The following is a 24,411-nucleotide window of genomic DNA, read 5'->3' as shown; positions in this document are numbered from 1 at the left end:
AAGGGGCACGGCGAGCCCCCCGCTCGCGGGCCGGAGGGGGCCCGCAGGGAGGGACGGCTGTGTTCGTGGCCGGGAGCGGACCCCCGGTTACGCGGATAGGGGGGGAGGGCAGCCCCCCGCGCAAGGCAGCGCGACCGCGGAACCGGGCGGGGGGGGCGGTGGCAGCGCTCCGGGGCGCCCCCCCCTCCCGCGGCGCGCCGGTCCGAGCCCCGCTTCCCGCCCGGACCAATGGGGGCGCGGCGCGGGGCGGCGCAGCGCTGATTGGTCGGCGGCGGCGCGGCGGCGGCGGCCGGGGGCCGGGTGAGCTCACTCGGCCGGCGGCCGCGGGGGGAGCCGCCGGGGGGGGGGGGGGGGGAAGGCAGGAGGGGGAGCGAGGGGCGGGCGGCGGCGCGGCCCCGGGGCGCTGCGCGGACGCGGAGCGGGGCGGCGGCGCCGCCAGACAAAGGGGACGGGAGCGCCCCTCCGCGCACCGCCGGGGGGCGGGGGGGTGGGCACAGCGGCCGGGCGGAGGGCAGGGCCGGCAGGGGGTGTCGTGCCCCCCACCCCCTCCCGGCTCCTCCCGCCGCTGCCGGCCGGGGCGGGGGCGCTGCGCGGGGCGCGGGGCGGGCGGCGCGCCCCCCTGCGCCGGTGGCGGAGTTGCTGCCGCCCAGCGCATTGTGTAAGACGCGACCTGTTATGGCCACCACTACTTCCGGGTTCCCGCAGTCTGCTCCAGCCCGGCGCTGCGCTGCGCTCGCCGCGGCGGTGGCGGCGGACGCCCGGCAACGCGCGGCCCGCGGCGGCAGCGCCGCGCCTCCCCCCCCCCCCGCCGCCCTTCCTCCCCGCGCCCGCCCCGCACGGCGCGGCGCTCCGCCCGCACCCGCGCCCGCGCCCGGCCCGCCTCCGCCAGCCTCGCCCGGCGGCCGCGCAGGGGCAGAGCGAGCCGGCGCCGGCGAGGAATTAGGAGCGATCCGAGGAGGAGCGAAAAAAAACCCCATCATCATCATCATCATCATAATAACCATAATAAAAGGAGAGCCGGCGCGTTAGCGAGCCTTTTTAATTTTTAATTTTTCCCCCTCCTCTTCCTCCTTCTCCTCCTCCCTCGATTTTTAATTTTTTATTATTTTTTTATACATTTTTCTTTTTTCTTTTTTTTTTTTTTTTTTTGGGTGAGCGCGCTCGAAAATTAACATTTGAGGTGTCCTGCGCGGTGGGAGCACACGCAGCGGATCATCATCAGTCATTCACCACCTTGACAACCTCGCCTGTGATTGACAGCCGGAGTGGCAAAAAGCCATGAGACTTGGTAGTTGGGTTTGAGGGGCACTTTAAAAAAAAAAAAAAAAGAAAAAGGAAAAAAAAAAACCTGATTTGGGGAAAGGATATTTGCTTTCGCCCCGCTGCTGTCTTGGAAACGAGAGGGGGAGAGTAAGAGAGAGAGAGGGAGACAGGGGGAGAGGGAAGAAAGAAAGAAAAAAGAAGGAGGGAAGGAAGGAGGGAGAGTTGATTTTTTTTTTTTCTTCTATTTTTTTTTTCTCCTTTTTTAATGCTGAGTTACCGTATCGCTTCGCTGAGATCCAGCAAGCCGAAGATTGTACTCGATTGCTTCCATTGCTGGCGACGCTAAGGGATTTTTGCATTTTTTGGGGGGGTGAGGGGGGGGGAACTTCGCGTTTCTTTCTTTTCACACTGGCCTTAAAGAGGATATATTAGAAGTTGAAGTAGGAAGGGAGCAAGCAGGCCGATGGCGCAAAGGGTACGTATTAAAAAAAAAATGGATTTCAAATGTGAAATAATATTGAAACGTGGCTGACAGAGACGCTGCGAAAAAAGTTTCTTTTTTTTTTTTTTTTTTTTTTTTCTTCCCCTCCTCTTTGGAGCAGGGGCACAAAGCGGTGTCCTGGAGCGGGAGGATTGATCAGGCGTACTTGTAGGCTTAAAACCTGTATATATTGATATTTTCTTGATTCTTTTACTCCCCATCCCGGATCTCTCACGGAAAAGGCAAGCTTTCTATACATTAATGACATGCAGGCATGTAAGTGAATATGTCCGAGCCTCTGTATTTGTTGGTTTTGTAGCTCTAGTCCTACCGATGTCTTTTTTAAAGTCACCAGTGCTTGAAATATTTGAATGTGTGCATGTCTCTGAGCATTTTGCTGTGTTAGTGATGATATACCGCTTCACTTTCGGAAGATAACTTCTAGCTGGGAGTAAGCACAACTTTTTTTTTACTTTTTTTTTTTTTTTCACTCCTTTCCCCCCCCCCTCTTTTTTCCTATTCAGTCACAAAAGGTGCAGTGCAACGGGCTAAAAAAAAAAAAGCTCCTTTTAAAAGAAAGTCACTTTAATTTGAATTAGAGGTTAGCAGCATGCACTGCCATGTGTATTGTTGTTTCTATTTTGGATGCGATGTCCTTTTTTCTTTTTTTTTTCCTTCCAACTACCTCCTAAATTGAAGTTTTGTGGGGAAAAAAAAATAATGATCAGCCGGAGTCGGGCGAGTCGGGATTTGAGGAAGGGGAAAAGCCCTGGAAAGAAGTTTTCTTGCCTAATTTGCCTGCCGCCCCTCCGAGCGCTGCTTGGGAAGGAAAGTTCCTCTGCTGACAACTTGCCTTTTACTCTTTCGGTCCAAGCAAGTGTCAGGGATCTTTAAAACTGTTTATTCACACCTTCGCTTTTAATAGATGAAAAGTGGCCGTTTCCCCCGCTGCCTGGGAACCGCGTTAGCTTTCGCTCCTTAATCTTTAACAAAGAAAACCCTTAAAAAAAAAAAAAAAAAAAAAAAAAAGGCATTCCCAAAATCCCGAGAGCCCGGGCAAGCGTTTCCAGCCTTTCGCCTTTAAAAGTGCGTTCGCGTGGAATTGCTGAAAACCCCCAAAATCGCTCCTTTTTTTTTTTTCCTCTTCTTTTTTTTTTTTTTTTTTTTTTTTTTTTTCCCCCCCGCCGCTGAAGTTTTTTGCATCCTCGCTGCGTTGGGTACCTGACTTCTGACCAGCGGGAAAAGTTTAGCGGAGGGAGAATTGGGCTGCTCTTCGTGGGGAGGGTAGAGGGGGGGGAAGGTTTGGGGATGGGGGTCCCCCCCCTTTCATTTTTATGTTGATGATGATGATGATGATGGTTTCGCCCCAGCCCTGGAGGCTCTGGGGTCTGCGGGCAGCCCAGCCCCGCTGCTGCCCTCCCCGGCGCCGCACGGCCGTACGCGGGGGGGGACGGACACCCGCACCCCCCGGCGGCGCGGAGCCCGGGGGGCAGCGCCTTCTCCCCGGGAGGGAGGGGGGACAGCCGGGAGCAGGGCTACCCCCCACCCCCCAAAACCCACCCATCTCCCCCCCCTGACGCCTCTCTGCTCTCTCTGCCCCGCAGTACGACGAGCTGCCCCACTACGGCGGCATGGAGGGGGTGGGCATCCCCACCACCATGTACGGGGACCCCCACGGCGCCCGCCCCATGCAGCCCGTCCACCACCTCAACCACGGGCCGCCGCTCCACTCGCACCAGTACCCCCACGCCGCCCACGCCAACGCCATGCCCCCCGCCATGGGCGCCTCCGTCAACGACGCCCTCAAGAGAGATAAAGATGCCATCTACGGGTAGGTGGCCGCGCAAAGCTGCGCGCAACCTGCGCGGGATGGGCTAGGGGGAAAGGAGGGAGGGGGGGTGTGGGCCCGGAGCGGGATGGGGAAGGGGCTGGGGGGTGCGGGCAGCGCTGCGCGGAAGAGGGTTGTATTCTAAATTTTTTTATTAGTATTTTTTAAAAGCGGGGGGAGAAAGGGTTGGGGGCCCCCTGGCACGGGGAGCTGCGGGGGCTCCACCGAATAAACAGCCGGGGCTTGCTGGAGGGGCGGCAGGCATCACGGCGGGGAGGAGGAGGAGGAGGAAGAGGAGGAAAATAATATCCCAGGGCACAACCTGCGCCGGGTGGTAAATCCGCGCCCGGAGCTGGGGCGCAGGGAGCTGGCATTGCTGCTCCCAACTTTCCGCCCTGCCCGGCTCTCCGTGCGCTGCGGAGGAGAAAACTGCAGAGCTGCTCCTCTCAACCCTTACCTTTTTTTTTCTTTTTTTTTTTAATTTTTTTCCTTTCTTTCTTTCATTTTATCCTTTTAAATTTTCATTTTTAAAAAACTTTTTATCCGACAGCATTGACTGTTTCTCGGTGCGGCGAGCTGCAAAGCCGTTTCTAGGCCGTTGTGGCGGAGCCGGTGGGTTCCGAGGGGCGGCAGATGCTTTTCAAATGAATCTGCCCGTCCGGAGCTGGCAGGGGAGTTTAAGAGCCTTTTAAAATCGCTCTGAAAACAGTGAGGGGGGGGGGTGGGGGGGAAATGAATCACGTCGTTGGGTTTCTCTATCGGGTTATCAGAAATCTGTAGGGTTGGGTAAAACTCAGCAGTGTCCGGTACCCCTCTCCCCCCCAAAAAAAGTATGAAGCCCTTGGAAAAAATAAAAATGAACTCGCTGTTACAAATAGACATATATATATATATATATGTGTGTGTGCGCGCCCACGCTTATTTATTTATTTAAATTATTAAACGGCCGAGGGAAGCAGATGCACACGCAGCCTTTCTCCTGGGGGGGCTTTGAAAGCTGGGAGAGCCCGAAAGCACCTGGTTCCCCCGCGGGTCGGGGCTGGGGGCTCGGGGGGCGCGGGGCAGGCAGAGGGACGGGCAGCAGGACGGGCAGAGGGACAGGCAGCGGGGCAGGCAGCGGGGCAGGCAGGCAGCCCGGCTGGCCAGCGCCTGCCGGTGGGTCGGCTGGTTCGGCGCTGGGTGCAGAGGGGTGGGTGGGTTGAGGGTTTTTTTTCTCTTTTAATTGGGATGGGGGTTGTTTCTTTTTCTGTTTTGGTTTGGTTTGGTTTTTTCCTCCCCCAGGGTTTTTTTTTCCACCTTTGCTCCCAGCCAGTCCTCCAGCAGAAAACGGGAATTAAAAGCATGAAAGGCAGAAGTGTACGTCCAGGGATTTTAATTTTTTTTTTTTCCTAAAGACAAGGAAAGTTAATTCAAAATGGCTGCTGGAACAGGCTTGGGTTTTATTCTTAGCTTGTCCTAAGGTTGTATGAGCAGTGTGTGCAGGCAGACGGGGCCGGGGGGCTATGGCTGCGGGCAGGGGCCGGGAGGCGGCGGGGGGTGCCGGAGCCCCCTCGCTGGGTGCCCCCGCCCCACGCTGCTGCGGGACTAACTATTGTTGTGTTTGGGGGGGTGGGTGTGTGTTGGTTTCGTTATGATATTTTTTTTCTCCCCCCCTCTGTGTGTGTGACTATTGTATTTTCTTTCAGACACCCCCTGTTCCCTCTTTTAGCACTGATTTTTGAGAAATGTGAATTAGCTACATGCACACCCAGGGAGCCCGGGGTAGCGGGAGGCGATGTTTGCTCCTCTGAGTCTTTCAATGAAGACATAGCAGTGTTCGCCAAACAGGTCAGCAAAACCGGGTTGAAACAGTAACAGAAAAAAAAAAAAAAGGAAAAAAAATCGTAACGAGAAAAACAAGTCTCTGTTGAGATAAAGATGCGCGTTTCCCCCTCCCCCCTCTCTTACTGCAAGAGGCAAAAAAAAGAAAAAATCCAAATAAACCCCAGCCAAGCAAAAAAAAAAAAAAAAATATCGGGGAAATCTGGGCATTGACCACCCCCCAAAGAGCGGCGGGGACGGGGGCGGCGGGGGCCGGCCGGGAGCCGGGAGCCAGAGCCGGGAGCCGGGCCGGGGCTCTGCCGGGAAGCTCCGGAGGTATTTTTCGGTGTATTTGATTCACTTGTTCAAGTCTTTGGCTGATGTACTAAATCCAGCAGTCAGGGCTTTGCACGAAAGGTTACATAATGGACCCGACAGTGTAATGAAGCAAGAAATAATGACGCCTGCTTTTTCTGCTTCCATATTTCACATCTTTTTTATTATTATTATTTTTTCCCCCTTTCCTCCCCTTTCTTGTATTTAGATCCGAGCAGAGAAACCCCTGTTTTCCTCTAATCCCGAACTGGATAACTTGGTAAGAGTTAACAACACTTCTTCCTCTCCCCACCCCCACCCCACCACCCTCCCTTCCCTTCCCATTTATTTAAAAAAAAAAAAAAGAAAAAAAAAAGAAAAAGAAAAAACTATGTCTTCTGGAGAGGTAGTTTGATGGTGCTAAATTGAAAATTTCTCACGTGGATTTTTTTTTTTTTTAAAGGATGATGATGATTTTTATAATTACAAGTAAATACGATGCGGTAATTGCGTGGAAGTAAAAAATCCCATAAGGATATAGATAAAGCAAACCTCCAAAGGGGAGCTCGGGGCTTGGGGGCGAGCTGGCCGGCCCGGGAGGAGCGAGGATTTAGCCAGGCTGTAGCCAGCCCCTCCACGTACCTTTTCAGCAGCTCCTGGGGAAGCACAGAGGGTTGCTGTGGCCGGAGATCCCCCCTGCGCTAAACCCACCCAAAAGGAGCTCTTTTCTCTCTCTCCCTTTTTTTCTCCCCCCTTAAGGATAAACAAATATTTTGCCTATGCTGGAGGAGTCTCGCTCCGGCTTTCGCAAAGAGCCAGCGATGGTGTTTAGAGGGTTGTGTGTGTGTGTGTGTGTTTTTTTTTTAAAGAAATGTTTATGATCCGTATAATTTAGTTGCTTCGTTGCAATAGGGATTTTTTTTTTGTTAACTCTAGATCGCTTCTCGTTAAACAGCGCACAAAGCCACCGCTATTAAGTTTTAGTGTTATTGCCATAAATCAAAACAACTTTTTATTTACTACTAGAGAAAAGTCAAGCTACAAAGTGCGGCAGGGGCGGCTGTGGGAAATATCCCCAAATCCGGGAATGAGATAAATACTCGTGTTGTTTGTATCTTTGCAGATGATTCAAGCCATACAAGTATTAAGGTTTCATCTGTTGGAATTAGAGAAGGTAATTTTTGTCTTTCTCTGTCTCTCTCTCTTTCTTCTTCCTCTGTTTCAGTACTGCTGAAGTTCAGGCTTCTGGTAAATTTGCATAAATGTCTTTCTTTCTGGTAATTAGTGTCAAGACCAATCTTGGCGTCCATTTCTCTTCGCAGTTTAATTACAATTTCAGCCTCTAAACCCAGGCTCTCGAACGCCCAGGCCTTGTGTTCATTGTAATACTTTGCTGGCTTTGTATAAATAGTTGCAGTTCTGTGGTGCCGCAGATGAGACTCGAAATGGTTGCTTCAGCCAAGCCCCCTGAAATTGTGATTTTATTTTTATATTTTAAGATTTTATTTATTTCTTGGTGGTGGGGGAGAGCCTTCGGCCGCAGTTGGTTGCAGTGGGGATTTAATTTATTTATTTATTTATTTATTTATTTTTTTAAGAGCCATCTGCAGGTCAGGCTCAGGGCACGGATTGTCCTGTAACATTTTGCAGAGACAAAGCAGAGTTGATAGTTGTGTCTGTCTCTTGTTCTTGGGAATATTGTACACCTCCGAGCAGAAGAAAGAGATTGCAGCCTAAATGCAGGGTTTTTTTGCTGGCTATTTTAGCAATCTTGGGAGGGAGAATGCTAATTTCTAAGAAGGCGGTGTCATCCGAGCTCACATTAAATTGGAAGTGCGCTCTGGTTTCCTGAGGATTTTTTACGTGTCATTGATAGCTGGCCTAGAAGAGAATTCCCTTTCTCCTAAAAATAAACATTTTGAGAGGCTTTTAAATAGTTGAAAAGTTTCTCGGGAGCCTCAGCCACTTTATCTAACCATAACTGGCAGGTTGTTCTCGCTCTACCCGAAATGTGTTAAAATCTGCCCATTCATCGGGGCGGCTCAGGTACGGGTCTGGCGGAGGACTGGGGCTTTCAGGGCAGGGATGCCTGGAACGTACTGCAGCCCAGTGCATCAGGATTTTTTTTTTTTTTTAATCCTTTTTTTTTCTGTCCTTATACCCCTTTGGAAAGGGTTTATGATGAAATAACTGGATGAAATTAAATAGTTTACCTTAAATGTCACCCATGCAGGTCACCTCTCTAATGGCCACAGCTCCGGGAGCAGATGAATTTAACACGGGTGTTGAATATGTTGTAGCCTGTGAATCATCTTGTCACTGTCAATTTTCTGGGATATCTCTATTTTGCGAGAAAAGAAAGTTATTCCTAATTCTGGATGCGTCTAGAGGTCTCAGGGGGATAATTGCAGTGTGTTTCCCCTGTTTAGGACTTTTGATGTCACAGGGGTGAAGGGGGGAGACTGGTTGCACTTGTCAATTTTACTTATGTATTCCTGATTATATTTTCTTCCTTCCCCCCCTTTTTTTTTCTCTTTTTCCTCCTTTTTCTCTTTTTTCCTTTTTTTTTTTTTTTAACCTCTGTCATAATGTAGGTACACGAATTATGTGACAATTTCTGCCACCGGTATATTAGCTGTTTGAAAGGAAAAATGCCTATCGATTTGGTCATAGACGATAGAGAGGGCGGATCAAAATCGGACAGTGAAGACATAACAAGATCAGCAAATCTAACAGATCAGGTATGATCTCGCCAACGCCGCACACGCTGAAATTTGTATGCAGATCGCTTGCTGGGTCACTACGCCTCCTTTTATTATTTGCATATGATTAAGTCCCTTTTAGATAAATTTCCATCGAAATGAAAATTTTTGAATAATGTGGCTATTATTGCTTCATTAAGGCTTGCTCCCATATTCGACCTGGCGAGATGAGCTTGTAAAAGCATCGCCTGCAAACTCGACCTGTTTCTTGTCGCTTTTAATTTTTGTCTTTATTTTATTTACCCTTTACAATAATAGAAGTGGTATCCGTGAGTCGCTGGCTTCTTGGTGGCTTAGGAAGGGAAGGGCTGGAGCCGTTTACCAAAATAAGAATAAAATCCGAGATAGGTGGTCCGGGGAAGACAGAGAGGGTTTGAAATCTAGCAAATACTGGCTATTTTCTTGCCGTCTCTACGGTTCATTAGTCCGTCTTGTCAGTTTTCCTTGGCCGAACGCTTTTAGACTTCAGTGAACATTGCTTTGTGCACGCCTGCCTGCTGCAAACGCGCCCATTTTATTTTACTTAATGGGGGGGGGGGGGGGGAGAGAAAAAAACGGAGAAAATAAAACGGGACCCAGGTTTTAAATTATTTTCCTTGATCTTTCAAATTTTCAGCCCCTCTCTTTAAAAAATAAAATAATATCCGAAGCCCCGAAGTGAGCCAGCAAAGCCTTGCGTGGCTTTGACGGCGTCCAGGTTTTGTCTGGGATGGTTGAAACCTTTCACGCCGGCTGTAGCCGATGTGGGAAGTAGGGATGACTTGGGAAAGCTGGCTGGATGACCTGGGAAAGCTGGCTGTCCCCTCTCCCTCCCCTCCTCCTGCCCCTGTCCCCTCCACTGGCCTTAGCCTGGGATTCTTGCCTTTTAATGGGAGCGTTTGGGGCTAATTCAGGAGGTGCCCAGAGCTAAATTAAGCTCTTAGATGATGGAAGTGGCTGAGATTTGGCTTTTTTGTTTGGTGGGGTTTTTTTCTTCTTCTTTTTTTTTTTTTTTTTTTTTTTTTGCCCTCTGAGTTGGGTAAAACTGCGGGGTTTCCCGGTCGGTTTGCTTTCAGTCGAGGGGCAGCAGCGCTTTGGCTACGAGAGAGGGGACCCTGAGTGCACACGAATGCACAGAGAGAAAATAAATCCCCGGCTAAAAACCCCAAGTTATTTCTTCCTTATGATCAGCTTCGTAAATACAGTCTTAGGAGTAATCAGCTCCCGACTCTGGAGGTTTCCTTTTGTTCAAGCAAGGCGCAGTCAAGCAGACAGGAGTTTCCTCAGCCGCTTTGCCATTATCACCAGCTCTGTCAGCCAGGAGTTATTTTATAGATTACGGACATAAAGGTGCGTTGCATTGCAGCGTGGGCAGGATCTGAAATGTTTTTTCCTATCTGCCAGAGGCTATCTGGTTGCTGGTAGCGCCGTGAAAGGGGGAGGCAGGCTTGAAGGAAGGCACGAACTTCTGAGAAGGGGTTTATCTGCACATGTGTAGGGGGATTTTCCCCCTAATTTTGCTGCGAAGGGGAAAAGCTTGGCAGGGCGGGCGGAGGGCGGCGCGGCGGGGAGGATGCTCTGGGTCCCGGGGAGGATGCTCTGGGTCCGGGGGAGGATGCGTGGGGGGCTGGGGAAGATGCGATGCGTCCCAGGGAAGATGCTCGGGGTGCCCGCGAAGGATGCTCGGGGTCCCGGGGAAGATGCTGCAGGGGACCGGCGGCCCCGCGCGGCGCCTTAAAGCGAGGGGAGCCCTACAGCGAGGGTCCAGCTGAGGGAAGCTCGGCTCGCTGCTGTTGAATAAAAATTGTAATCCAACAAGTCTAACTAGAAAATGGGTTTCTAAAAGCTCTGGAGTGCTGGGTACATAAAGCTATTTGAGCAAATTACAAGAACCGCTCAGGGGCACGAATGAAATCAACACTTTAATTGCCTCCAAAATGAAGATTTATACCCCATTTTCCCAACGAATCATTATTTTATTAAAGTGAAAGCTAAAGAAATGAGGCTATAGTTTTGGAGTTGTCGGCGAGAGGGGGTCGTGTCGTCGTGTCGTCCGTCCCCCCCCCCACCCCCCTTTTCGCCAGGAGCGCGGGCACTGCGCGCCCGGCGCCGGCCCCTCTCCCGCTGCGCGGGGCGGCCGCGCAGCGCCGCGGGGCTCAGCGCCGGTACCTTCGGCTTGCAGGCAGGGGGATGCGCAGCCCCGCCGCCGCACCCGCGGAGCTGCGCGGGGAGCGCCCCTTTTCTTTCCCCGGCGCAAGGGAAAAAGCGCAAAAAGGCGCTTCCCCTCCCCCCCCTCCCCCCCCCCAGTGGGTCAAACCCACGGAAGGCAGGGAAAGGGGGCCGCGGAGGTTGCGCGGGGGGTTTACCGGGGGATGCGCGGCCGCCCGCACCCGCGGTAAGCTCTGGTGCCAAGCCCGGCCCCGGCGAGGCCGGCGGTATCAGGGCCCTAATGGTTAAATAATAAGGTGTTGAGTGCTTGTCGCCGGGGCGGCTAATTAGGATGTCGCTGCGCAGTGCGCGTTTATGGCTGCGCGGCCCTGGGCAGCGCGGGCGCGCAGGGCGGGGGGGAGGGGGGCGGCGCGCTGCCCCCCACCTGCCCACGGGCTTGCTTTGGAGAGTAGTAACAGAGTAAGTATGTAAAAGCTTTTATTATGGATTTAATTACATTTTCTTATATTGTGGCAGTAAAGGTTACCGTTAACGGGGTGGTGGGTTTTTTTTTGTCGGTATTTTTGTTGTTGTTGTTGTTTTTTTAATTTATTGGTTTCCCCTTATTTATTCTTTCCTTCTAGGCCCCTCAATGGCAGTGCCTTTAAGTCCCCCGGTTAATGGAAAGCAATGACACTAATGCTAGATTTTGCAAAGTAAAGCCCCATAACACTAACCATTGTTCAGTGATTTAACTAGCTCAGTGGCAATAGGTCACTAAAATAGCATCCTTCTCCCACGGGCGCGACCCCGCTGCCTGCGGGGGGACCTGCAGGGTCCTTGTTTACCACTGTGGCTCCACAAGTCCAAGGCAGGACTTTGGGATTTTTCCTAGGGATAATTGAACTCCAGATCAACCAGGCCCCGGGACTTTTAAAAACTCTAGCTGAAGGATTGCACCCATCCTCAAAGTTTCAAAATAAACCTTTTTTAATCATTAGCCTTTCAAACATTTGCATGTTTAAATTTTCAAATGTTTGTCGGAGCCGGAAAGATTTAAAACACAGCTGTTGTGTGATGCGGCTGGGAAAACTCCCTCCGATTAAAAAAACCCAAACAAAACAACCAACCCTAAAGTCTGTCTGTAGTCAAATAGCAGAAATTCACCTTCTTAGGTGATCCTAAACTGTGACCGTGGGGCTGTTTTTCTTGAAGCTGCATCACCTTGGCACCCAGGTGCTCTGGTCCGAACTGTAAAATTCCCCTCCGAGAGTGTGTCCACAGAAAGCCTTTGGAAAGTCCTTCAAGGAAAACATGGGATAAAGTAGCCACCACATCCAAATGCCATACATTAGCAGCAGAAGAGAGATCTTATAGGGACAAACCAGTATTTTCTTACGGAACATAAACTTGTTGAGCAAATCCACAGTTGTATTACTTGACAAAAATTATAATTTAATAATGCAGAAGCCAATTACACGTGCAGAAACTTTTCAAGGCAAATAGGCAAAGAGCCAAATTCCTATAGGGACTCGGAGGGAAATGATCAAAAAATGAACATGAAATAAGACTTCCTGTAAGAAGGTCCATAATTCAACATTATTTGACTCCACTGTCAGGGAAATAGTTGAAGGATAGTAAACTGATACTAGAGTCTCAGTCATTTTTGTTACAGTCTTAAATGTTTGCAACTGTGGCGTTTTAGATGGCCCTTCTTGGGTGATAGTATATCATATATATATATGTATATAATAAAGCAACACTTCTGTTTATGTTGCAATAGATTTTTTTTTAAATGCGTGCAGTTGCAGAGTTTCTCTAAACAAAATGCGGATAGACGGCAGCTTTTTTTAAAATGGAAAAATTGCTTCAGATGTATCTTGTGGAAAGGAAGGATCGTAAACTAGAATGCAATATATAGCATATCGGGGGGTGGGTGGGTGGGTTGTTTAGGGCATCAACCAGTTATGACTCGACTTAACTTTCCCAAATACTTCGAATATGTTAGCTATACCTTGTGGCCAATACAGACATAATGCCTTCAGGGGGAAAAAAATGACTGAGAAATACTGTTTTACTTGGGGACCTCTCTGCAGGTATTTTGAAACCATGTATGGTTTTAAGGGGGGGGGGTGTGCGCCGAATATTGCTGCCTTCAGTATGTGAACTCCCATATTGGAGGAACAGACATCAAAATAATAGATGCAGTGCAGAGGTGCGGAGTAGAATTCATTTCTGGCTAATAAAAGTTACAGCAAAGTAGGACTCGGCGGAGGACCGATAAAATAACATTTAAAAGACTCAAAATTTAATTTTCTTCAACTGACTTTATGCCACTTTGAGCCAGTGAATTCTTTTTTGTTTGTTTTCGGGTGATTGGTTTGGTTTGGTTTGGTTTGGTTTGGTGGGGTTTTTGTGCTGTGATGTTTGCGTGAAGTTACCATGCCTGAGTCTGGCAGACTATTTAACATGAAGATAGAATACGTTAATTTATATTCCCAACTCGTTATCGTCCAAAACGCTGTGGGCTGAAATCGTATTAGCGAAATAAGGTTTTCTTTGCTCTCCATTTCTTGAAGCAAGTAAATACATTGTTAAGTAGATACGAGATTGAATGTATTTTCTTTAATTTATGATTTCAATTCAAGAATCTTTGCTGCTTTTGTTGTTTTGGGTTTTTTTGAATCATTCAGGAGCCCACATGTAGCTCTCCGCACAGTTGGCTGTAGTATGTGTGGCCTCGCTGAAGTTATGCGCCCAGGCCCAGCTCTCGTGTAAAGTTTTTCAACCCAAAGTTGTCTTTCGTTGCAAAGGATCATTTAATTCCCTCGTTTCTCACATTCTTTTCAATACAAACCTGACAGAGCTGAGTTTAAACCCCACGTAACCCTGGAACTCATCCTAAACATTTGCGAGCGTCTCTCAAGGTGCTCCCGTGAGCGGGAGCCCGCGGCGTCCCTCTCTTATTTTGGGGCAAGTTGGACGTTTGCGAGGAAGTTGTGAAAAAATGAGTTTTGCCTTAGGTTTAACCTTTATGACTGAAGGTTTGAGTCTGCCCTGGCTGCTCGTCCGCGGGTAGCAATAAAGGTAACGGGCTCAGCGGGCGGAGGGGTTACTGCAGCCCGCAGTGGGCAATGTTAGCACTTCAAAAAATCAGATTATATCGTGCTCAATCAAAGTGAGTAAGCGTAGGTTGTGCTGATAAATACTGCTTTAAAAAGCGGCGAAAATCCGGCACAGCTTCTTCAAATTAGGGAATCTTTGTTTTGTTTTGTTTTGCATTTCTGCATTTGGGGTTTTTTGGTCACATGAGCTTACAGTTAGGAGCTATCTTGTGTAATCTAAACAAATTTAAGAAAATAAGGAGGAGCGTTGTTTCTGGTCATGAAAATTTTGGAAGGTTTCTGGTCTTGTTTCCTGGTGGGGGTGGTGTGGGAGAAGGAGCGAGCAGGGTGCACTGTGCTGTCACCTCATGTCCTCAGCGCGTTACCTCCCTCTCCAGATGAGGAGCAGGCTTTGACTCACCCAGCAAATCGGGAAATTAGTGTTTATATTTGGTGTTTTGTTTTTTGGTTTGTTTTTTTTTTTTTTTCCCCTGCAGTCACAGCAATATTTGGAGAGAGTAACTCTTAACAGAGCGTGCATTTTGTGTTTTGCCTTGTTGGAGTGTATTTTCCACCCCTGATTAACGGCCCTGTATCTCACCCACCACTGATGTTCTGTAACACGACTGAGAGACAGCTTGCTGCCAGTTGGTTCAGCTCTTCTTTGGCATGCTTAGGGTGGTTGCTTTTTCCCTTTTACTGCCTTCAAAAGGGGAAAGAAAAAAAAAAAAAGAGACGTAACCCAGCCTTGGAGCATAGGTGAGAGCAGAATCCCTGCAGGCCAGTGTCCCCAGGGCTCCTTTTTTTAATTTAGGCAAGATCCCTGGAAAGCTTCAGCCCCTCAGTGGTGGTGGTGGGGGTCTGGTCTCTGTTAGCGAGGGGGCTGCTGGCACAGGGGATCCCCGCTCCTCGCTGGTTGCTGCCATCGCAGCTCCGTTTCTTTATTTTCGGGTGTGTGTATTCAGGGGGTGAAGAGCGATGCGGAGATTTCAGGGACGGGGTCATTGAGCGAAGGCAATCGCGCAGGTGGTGAACGAGCTCTGGGGGCCATTGGATTTTGGAAAAGGGGCTTTGAGGTTCATTGGTAGATGTCTGGGCAAATGTTGAAAATGCAAATTAAAAAAATAAAATCAGAGTTTGTCCTGGAAGCAAAGGGCCTGTTTGCAATTAAAAAAAAAGAGAGAGAGAGATTAAGTTATGACGCAGAGACTGCCATTTCCTTGCTAACTCACAGGGCGCGGGCGAGATAGGATGGAAAGAAAGGGATTTTCATCCAGTTTTGGCCATTCTTTTGCCAGTGGCAGGACAGGCTGCAGAGAGTCATGGTGGCTTCTGGTTTTGCAAGTGGCTTCTTATTTTGCAAGTGTCTTCAAAGCCAGGCCAGGTGCCCCACTGAAGAAATGTTGTCCCCCCCATGTTGTGTGTTGTCCCCCCCCCTCGGAGGGTGTATGTTAGTCATCCATGAGTTTTGGGGATCAATAAAGGGATAACTGTGAAAGGCAATGGCCCGTAACGCGTGGGGAGTGAGATGGGTTGATCTAATGGTTCCCGCCTGGCCTCAAAACTCGATGAATCTCTGGGTTTGTCCACACAAGGACACTCAGGAGAGGTAAGACAAATTGATTGGGTGTAAAATTAAAGTGCATTAGTTAAAGTGCATTGCACTATTGTGTGGATGCTCTCATTCAGAAGTAAAGTGGCCTTAGTTCACTTTAGCCTAATCCCCTCTGGAGTAGGCCACTTTTCTTTTGAATGAGAACATCCACGTTAACTTTTAGTTAATTCGTCTTTCCCGAGCGTCCTGGCGGCCTCGTGCCCGCCGCTCTGGAGAGGTCCGGCCGGCCGCGGGCTCCCCGCCAGCTTTAGGTAAGCTGTTCATTAGGCATATTCATCTCCGCAGCAGCACTTAACCACTTGGGTGTTCGTCATTGCCCCAACCGGGGCTCCGCGCCTTCCCCTCGCTCCAGCCCCTCCGGAGTGATACTGTTTTAATGCTGCCTGGGAAAAAAATTGGCGAGCTTTATGGTGCCAGGGAGCTGGGGAGGGATTCGGCTGAGGTGGTGCGAACAAGGGCTCAGCTGGGGTAGGAGGCAGGGGAGAGCTGCTGGCACCCCATTCCGGGGGGGCTGCAGTTTGGGCATTGCGTTTATTGCCCGGGTGAATACAGCGTTAGGCTCCCCCCGGTATCTGTCCTCCTCCTGGTAACCGGAGCGCTTTATTTTGCACTGTCCGGATGCGCTCCCGACATCGGTAGTTTCTTCCACATCCACCGATAAGCAGGTTTTTAAAGACGGCGAGGAGATCTAAATTAACTCTTGCCAGCTGATATTTCCAGCCATAAAACTGAGATTGCAAATTAACTTGTGGGATTAAGATGTTTACCTGGTGAAAAAAATAATGGTGGGGCAGTTTTGGAAGCTGTTTTGCCTTCTTGCTTGAAGTTCACCGAGCTGGGGTTTTCGTTAGAGGTATTTTCCGATGCCTTCTAGAGCTTATAAGTAACCTATTTATTTACTTTTTACTGGCTAAACCATGTGTGCAAATGCTGCGTGGTGTCACAGGCTTGCCGTTGCCCCTTCCATTCATAATAAAATTTACAAGGCTTCTTGCATTAGTAAGCGATTTGCTGTTGGAGCCTTTCCTAGAAATACAGAATGCTATTTCACCAAGGTATTGTCTTTCCTCTTCAGTCAGGGCCGAGGTGAGCTATTTTCTCAAGGACTCTCCAGGCATCTGTGTGATATTCCCGCTTGGGCAGATAATCTCCAAAACTGTATTACTTACTCCTCCATCCTGAAGGGCCATTGCAGTAAATTAAAATTCTCTTATTAGCATCACCTGGCTTTGATTTTGGCCAGCTAATTTTGTTTGCAGCTTTGCTTTATTATTATTATTATTATTATTATTATTATTGTTATTGTTATTATTATTCTTATTATTAAATATAAAGCAAATATGTACCCAGACCCTCTTTGCTGAAATAAACCAGCCAACAATAAGTGGAGTAATTCTTCAATTGCTTAAAAGAACTGCCTGTTTTAGCTTCAGAAATACTGACCAAGAGTAAAGCAACAGCTGATGCCATCACAGGCAGTGTACTGTATTCAAACAGCTGTACAAAATGAAAAGCCGCGGTATTAATCCTGCCATTCACAGTTTATTTAAGTTTTTCAAACTTCTCTCGTATGGGCATGGCATCAATACCTAATTATGTCTCCATTAGGGTTACTGGGCCCTTAATACAGAAAATTATTGTATTTAAAATTTGGAAAGCTGCATTGATGTAATCTAAGATTCTTGCACCTGGCACACACTCAGGGAAGGCAAACTTTACCTTGTAATTTTCTTTTCATTCATTTGGTCTTTAGGTTTTGGTCTGGTTTTGTTTTTGCTGAGGTCGGATTGTCGCTGGTGTTTTTAACGCTGGCTTTAAATAGCTCCATTTAAGGCAGCGTAGCTCTCGGGAGGAGAGAGGAAGAGCAGATTAAAAACTCGGTGGCTTTGTCCGTCCTGTTTGTCGGGGTGCAGGGCTGCGGCCGTCTGCAAATAGAAATGGTAGAAGCGAATGTCTGGAGCCTGTCACACAAGGAGTTTTGCCTCGTCGATGTTTTACCCTGCGCCAAGCCATTTTTTCTGCCAGCGCAAGCTGTGGTTTATCCGTGGATGTGAAAGTCTTGACCCCTCGCTTGGTTGTCCAGTGCTACCTGATGGGGTGGGGTGGGGTGTGCAGAGATGTCTCCAGTTTCAAGTGGGATGTCACCTGCTTGCCAATGCTCGGCAGCCACCTGAGGCACGTGCTCTCACCGGCACGGTGACTGCCTGCCGAGGCTTGGCTTAATCTGATGAGCTAAGTATTAACCGAGGCCAGCCCCTTGCTAGAAACCCTTCTGGGAGGACACGGGCGCTGCGGACTCAGTAGGTGGCACTTTGGTTTTAGGCTTGAGCCAGTGTAGGGGACCCCTCTGCTCCTTGGGGTGTAGGCAGGGGGATGTGCCGTGCCACGGTGGCCTTGGCCACCGGGCTTCTCCGCTCAGCCCGGTGCCACGGAGCTGCCTTGCGTGAGTAGAGTTGGCCAGATTTTGTGATGAGGGAGTGTCCCTGCGGCTTGTGATTTATAAAATTTCCCGTGCGTGCTGTTGTGCAGCGTTAGGGGGGAGCACCTCTGCTGCACCCCGGCCGCGGCTGTGCTTGGTGACGGCTACAGCCGTGCCACTGCCACGTCGTTTGAAGTCACAGCTTGGCTCTCTCCTTTGCTTGTGTTCACGTGGGCTTTTTGGGCAGTGCTCAATGCATGCGGGGCCTCCGGCAGCTGGGTGATTGCCGCTGGGAATCACCATGGTGGGATGGGGATGGGGATGGGGAGAAAAGCCTTTCCAAGCAGCCAAGTGAGTCGGTGGCAGGCAGCTTCCCGGCGCTGCCCACTCTTTGCAGGGATGCTCAGGAAAAGGTGCTTGGTGTTTGCACGGATGCTCGGGAAGAGATGCCTGGAGCACGCTGCCCATGTACAGCAGAGGCAGCATGGCCACTGTGCTCGAGCCCTCCCCTCCTTTGCCCCTCTCTGCCCGGCAGATTTTGCAGCTGCGTTACCCCTGGAGGCTCCGGGCCCTCCTCCCTGTTGCACAAACCAGCTTTACTAGCACGGCTTCCACCTACTAGGGGAGCGCCGCTCTGCTTTCTCTGTGTCCGTGAGGCCCGTGGCAGTGCTTTGTGGCACGGCTTTGTACAGCAAGTGTGGTATGTACGGATGTGTCTTGCTACGTTCGTATAACCCTGGTGAGGGATGGCTTTTTGATTGCTCTTTTTCCTTAAAGCCAGAGCGAGGGCACACGCATGACTAGTACGCGCAGGGAGGGTTTGTTTTGTTCTGAAATGCGCGTGTGCGTGTGTCGAGCCGGGGTTTGCTCCGCGGTGACAAGTGTCTGAGATCCCTGGGGTGAGCAGTGGCACAGCGATGTTGGAGGGGCAGGGGTGGGGAGCTGCTCTGCCGCCGGCACAGGAAGGAGGGGAGTGGGGTGGGGAGGTGGATGCTCTTCCCAGGTCTGTTGCTGCGATTTTGGGGCGAGGTGTTTAGCTGCTCATGAGCTGAGATTTTCTCCTTCTCCCTTACCGTCAGGTAGGGTTGATGCCTCAGTTTGTGCGTCTCATAGCGGCAGCAGGGTGCAGGAGATTTATAAGACGTGATAGGCTAAAGAAATTAATTAGTTCACTCTGTGGATAGTTTAAAGAAAATAGTGTAAAGAAGGCAAACCGCTTCTGTTCAGGGTCGTGGGGGAAGCACTGAGCTGAATCGAAAGGCTGATGGTGAATGTTGCTTTTGGTGGCTTAAGTGCTTTGGTTTTGGCCCCCTCTGCTATCTTCCGCGTAATTACTGCTTTTAACATGTTTTTAAAGGAGGGAGGGGATCAGCTTCAACGCTGGATGGAGTAAGTAGCAGTGCCACCAGCAACTTCTGCAGAAGGAGCTGGGCTGTGGGGTTGACTGCAGGCGTTTTGGTGGCCGCTCTGTCCACCCTGAGTTCTGCCCATCCCAAAGGCAGGGGGCCACGTGGGGCCACGCTGTGAGCCTTATGCTACTGCGGGCCCCATTGGCCACTCCAAAACCTCCCTGGGAGACACAGCGAGGCCACACAGATGTCACAGCCCAACTTTTTCGGGTGACTTTGGCAGCCAGCCACGCTTCCGAGCCATCCCTCAATGAGCGGGTGGAAGCGCTGGGGAGCCACGGCCACCTCAGCCTGGTGACCACCCCTGGAGCTCGCCATCCTCCGGCTCCCGCAGCCCGGGCTCGGTGTCTCTTGTGGCCAGTGGCTCGCGGGCATGTGGCTCACAGAGCCAGGCCACTCGGCCGCCGCTGCCTCGCTGCAGATTGGGCTTGTTGTGAAACGGTAGAACGTGGAGGAGCTGATCTGCGGAAGGGTTTGGCCATGAGCGTTGGAAAATGTGAATCACGGGGATTCCAGTTTTAAGCCTTCTGGAGATAACGGGCAGCACGTACCAGAGTGCGTGACTTGCAGAGAGCCTTAAAAAACAAGGCGGCGCCCGCGAGATTAAGCAAACGTTTTATAATCAGGAACACATTTTATACCCAGCACAGCCTTTGCAGGTATCTCATCCATTCAGATGGAAAGGTGTAGCTGGAGCGAAGCTAATTATACCGCAATTTAATTTTGGTGTTGAACAACACTGCAAGGCGAGCAGGCTCTTGAATCCTGCTAACAATGCGCCGTAATCAAAATACACTGACTCCGAATGGCGTCTGTTGTCAGTTAGCTAAAAAGACCATTTGATAGTTGTGACATACGCTTGGCGGTTTTGCTCGTGATGAAGCCGAGATGAAGTATGGCTCTTGCAGAGCGAGGGCTGTACTTGTGCCTTCCCTCCCCAAGAAGCCCTGGCTGGGCCAATGGGATGCTGGAAGTCAGAGCCCGCGTTTAAGTGCATGCAAAAAAATTCCCAGTGGATGCCCCAAGGGGTTAATTTTGACTTCCCAAAAACCGCCCCCAAAAATCGTGCGGGGAACGCTTAGGGATGTGGGTTTTGCTGTAAGTGAACCCCCGCCGCCTGCCTGAGCCCAGGTGTTCAGGTGGAGTGCGGATCTCTCCGTGACACCGAGTCTCGTCGAGGGAGTGTGTGGGAGATGTCGAGGGCTCCTTCTTGCCCCAAATGTGCCAGGGCAGGTCAGGTTCAGGGTCTGGGCCAGCCATCTGACAGCCTGCACCGCCTCAGCCAGAGCCGGGCATCTGGCACATCCCCTTCGAAATGACTTTGAACATGTAAACACAATAAAAAGGAAGGGATGGCAGACGCTCATTTTCTGGGCTAAGTGGTGAGGCATTTTTCCTGTTTACACCTTTGGAGGAATCATTGCATGAAATATTGAACAGGAAACTCTTATTTGTCTCTAAAGGCCTTTTTCCTGGTCTAGAAAGAAAGATGCAGAAAATACTCCGGTCCTATTAAATCCAGGAGGAGCCAAGGAGGACCAACACACCTCAGAGCCTTGCCCGCCAGCCTGCGGGAGGTAGCGGTGTCATCTGGGGCCAACTTTGTGCATGTTTCTGCATGGTACCAGACTTAAAAAAACCCAAATCTATGCCGAGTACTGATTTTATCTACCCTGACAGTGAAGCTGTATTTCCTTGTGTGGAGAAAGGGATGGGGATTAATGCTATCTAGCGATACGGCTCTTATCAAAGGGAGGAGACAGGTTTACAATGCAGGGTTGCTCTAAATAGAAAGTACTAGGCAATGTTTGTTGTGTGGGAGACAAAAACCCTGCATCACCGTCAGCTGGCTGGGTGAACCTGGCTGGGCAGGCGGTGTTTACTGTTGAGCTGAGGAAAAAAAAAAAAAAAAAAAAAAGGCAAAACAAAACCCAAGAGGAATGGAATAAGGTCAATCAAATGTAAGGCACGCTGTGATTGAGACCGCTGCTGCTCAGGCTTTGTGGGCATCCATCACGGCTACCACGTGCAGCAACCACCAACGCAAGAAGCAAACCCTGGGTCTAACTGCCCCCAGTAAGTTTGCTTTTGTTATTGCCAGAGGTGGTGTTGGGTGGCTCAGGGGTCCCCTGTCAGAGAGAAAGTCCGGCTGCCCAGGCGGTCCCCCCCGAGGGACTTTGGCGGTGGCTCCCCACGTGCAGGAGGTTTGATTCAGCATGCCCAGGAGGTGGTGGGACCGTGCTTCTGGGAGAGCGCAGGCCAGGCTGGGGGGCTCTGTACGTGTGAACACGCAACATATACACACACACACACACACACAAGCGCGCGCGCGCACACGTTTTCTTTGAAATTTTTGCCTCTGCAGAACTGATGGGGCTTTGGTGTCTCCTGGAAGAGAAGAGCTGTGGGTTTTCTCTCCCTTCTTCTCTTTACATCCCACTCAGTCTGATGATCTCCATTTCATTCTTTTTTTCTTTTCTTTTTTTTTTTTTTTGTGTGGTTTATGCTTGCTGCTTGTAATTATTCTTTTCCCTTTGGAAAGCGCTATCACCTTGTCCTTTTGCACTTGTTTTCTGTCCCATTCATCCTGTTTAGGACTCTCAAGCCCTTTCCTCTCCTCTCCCTGCTCTACCCTCTTCTCCCCCGAGCTCTGAGGGTACGGAAGGGCTCGGACAGCCCTGCGGTGTCAGGGATACCCGTCTGGGTATGCAGCCGGTGTCGTGCTGCCCGGGGTTAGCTCCTTTTCTGCACCTGGGCAGGTTCAGCAGTGAGTTGTGCTAGCAGGCTCACGGAGAGCACTGACGTTGTTGGGTGGACGTTGGCTCGGTGATGGGCTTTGCACTGTGCAGTGTTAGTGGTGCCTCTGGTCCCATCAGGTGAATTCCTGGCCTTGTGTAAATCAGTGGCAAAAGTCATGTTTATTTCCAGTTTCCCATCCTCTGTGGTGTTCGTGTCGATACCCACTCTCCTTTCCTTTTGTCTGTTTGTCTCGGAAACTGTCCTGTTGCATGCAGAAAGGCGGCTTACATCTTATTTTTCCTTATGTGACTGCAAAGAGTCAGAGGAGAGTCTTACCCTCATTTGAAGTAAGGGGAAACTAAAGATAGAAAGCTTACGACTTTTCTGGGGCTGGGAAGGGAATCCAGGTCAGAGCTGAGAGAATTTCTTTTGCTTTTTAGTGCGATGGGCCATGCTGCCTGGAACGCTGCAAAGGTTTCCATCTGTGCACGAGTTGCCTTCGCTGCGCCGCTCACTTGCCAGTGGAGTTACCGCGACCTTATTTCTGGGGGCTCGGGTACCACTTTTCCATACGAACCTGATGTTTGCACCTTTGTTTGTTGTTCTTCTAAACCCGATTTGCCTCTGAATCGAAGTTGCGTGAAGCAGGTGATGGAAGAGTTATTTGTGCTAAAAAGCATCTATTTTGCAGTGTTGCGAGGTTCCTGCGTGCATTATTTTTTTGGACCCCCTTGGTTTTGGTTGTGTTGTGCCCGACGGCTGTCTGCAGCCCCAGTTAGCCCCGCGAGGAGATGTGCAGGTGGTAAAGCCATGAGTGGGTCCTCTCAGAAAATCAGGGTGGTCATTGTCAGTGGATTTCGTAGTCCCCAAAAGTCCGCACTTGACAGGGACTGGAGTAAACTATGTCTGTGTGTGGAATCTAGGAAATACACGGCATTAGATTTTTGGCATCAAAGTGTATTTTTAGTCCTGCTTACCAGTTTGTGTATTTTTCGATGTTTTCGTCCCAGTTAAGAGAGAATTCTTATTTTCTTTTATGCTGGATGGAAACATGCTACCTGAGGTTCATTAGAGGCCATGTCCTCCAGAAACCAAGTGGGATAAGACCTGTGGATTGCAAAGACCTGGTCTGTCTGTGTCTTGTAGCTGTAGCTTCAGCACCGGCCCAATGGATTATACACTTAAGGTATTGAGTGGTCGTATTGAATGTTTTGCCCAAGTGAGGTTGAGGACATCAGTATAGCCAACAACCAGAAGGGTAAACTGTGTGAAAATTAAATCCTTGCTAACTAGGTTAAGTTTGTAGGAGAGGGATGCAGTGACTTTTTGAAGCAGCCCCCTTTTCGCTTTGAGTTCTTGCCCATACTGGGTACCGGTATTTCCTGATGTGGTGGATCGGGGGAATGTTTTTAAGAGGAAGGAGTTAAGAAAAATCTGAAGAACATTTTGAACAGAACGCATTACTTTTTTTTTTTTCTTTTTTTTCTTAATGAAGAAGTATTTAATTTAGGAAAAAGAAAATAAGATAAAACTTCAGAAGGAAAACAATAAGCCCAAATTATGTTGACAAATTGCTGGCAGCAGCGCAGTTCCTCCAGGGCAAGGGGATGAATGATTATACCTGCAGCCAATTCTCCTGTAGCCTGGAGGAGTGGAGCTTCGTCCAACAGGTAAAGGAATTAGCTGTTCCCCGTCTCCAGTTGTTACACAAACACAAATGAGCCCACAAGAGGGCTGTGCTCACAAAACTTTTGAGAAGATATATATCAAAGATGCTGAGTACAATTTTTATCACCTGTAATAGAAAGCGATTTCTTTTATTTATGTCATTGTGGTCAGGCCTTTCGTTCTTTGGCCGGGACCTCTTTTTTTGCCCCCCTTTTCACATGCTTGGTGCTCAAAAAATCCGTTTTATTCTTTAATATAATCAGAAGGCAACAGTTTCCCCCACTGCGTATTAGTGTTAACTTGACTCAAAGCCCAGCTGTTGTTGTATTGCAGTAATAAGTGTATGTAATGTCATTTATATTGACTCTCCAATTTAGCCATTAGCCAAATAATTTCATCTGTAGCTTTTTTGTTTATTAAGGCTTGATGTTCACCACGACACAAGTCAATAACTGCTTCGGAAGCCTCATCAAACGTGGTCCTCCCTTTGATGGGACTGTTGCGCTGGTACCTGCTGGGGCTTGTGCTTTTCAGCCCAGTGCATCCCCAGGCAGATGAGTCACCTGGTAATGGTCGTGAGAGGCGACTGGTGCTTCAGGGACTGTGGAAATGCCCAAACGTTTTGGTTTCCTTTCCTTCTCCCTGTCCTTCTCCCCCTCCCCTCCGCTTGTATCAGGGTACTCGACAAGCTTCAGAACCAAAACAAAAGTCAGGAAATGTATTTCGGATGCCATGGGATAAGATACATCCCTTGCAGATGGTCTTTTGCCCTTAAAGTGGTGCAACATCAGGGTACCTGAATCCTCTTTTTCTTTTAAATCAGTCATGCGACCATGGCTCGAATCAGTCACTAGCCGGACCACAGTTTTGGCACTACAGAC

General features: G+C 49.7%; 1 protein-coding gene across 5 annotated transcripts in view; it reads left to right on the top strand.

Moving 5' to 3' along the window:
• Nucleotides 1–279: 279 nt before the first annotated feature.
• The window catches only part of MEIS1 (Meis homeobox 1), a 110,616-nt gene continuing 86,484 nt past the window's right edge, over nucleotides 280–24,411 (top strand). Inside the window, exons 1-6 of one of the 5 annotated variants that reach the window (XM_056343381.1) lie at nucleotides 280–300; nucleotides 3,349–3,575; nucleotides 5,258–5,399; nucleotides 5,917–5,967; nucleotides 6,811–6,861; nucleotides 8,282–8,428. In XM_056343381.1, the coding sequence (XP_056199356.1) occupies nucleotides 3,376–3,575; nucleotides 5,258–5,399; nucleotides 5,917–5,967; nucleotides 6,811–6,861; nucleotides 8,282–8,428 (591 nt within the window). In that variant the 5' untranslated portion in view covers nucleotides 280–300; nucleotides 3,349–3,375. Of the gene's footprint in view, nucleotides 301–563; nucleotides 1,739–1,856; nucleotides 2,021–3,348; nucleotides 3,576–5,257; nucleotides 5,400–5,916; nucleotides 5,968–6,810; nucleotides 6,862–8,281; nucleotides 8,429–24,411 lie in introns of those variants that run through there. The other 4 variants (XM_056343383.1, XM_056343380.1, XM_056343382.1 and 1 more) reach the window with 4 other exon arrangements.

This window comes from Falco biarmicus, chromosome 6, assembly GCF_023638135.1.
Source record: "Falco biarmicus isolate bFalBia1 chromosome 6, bFalBia1.pri, whole genome shotgun sequence".
Taxonomy (NCBI): Eukaryota; Metazoa; Chordata; class Aves; order Falconiformes; family Falconidae; genus Falco; species Falco biarmicus.
Note: the sequence above shows the minus strand (reverse complement) of the source record. Positions and strands in the feature narration are given on the sequence as shown.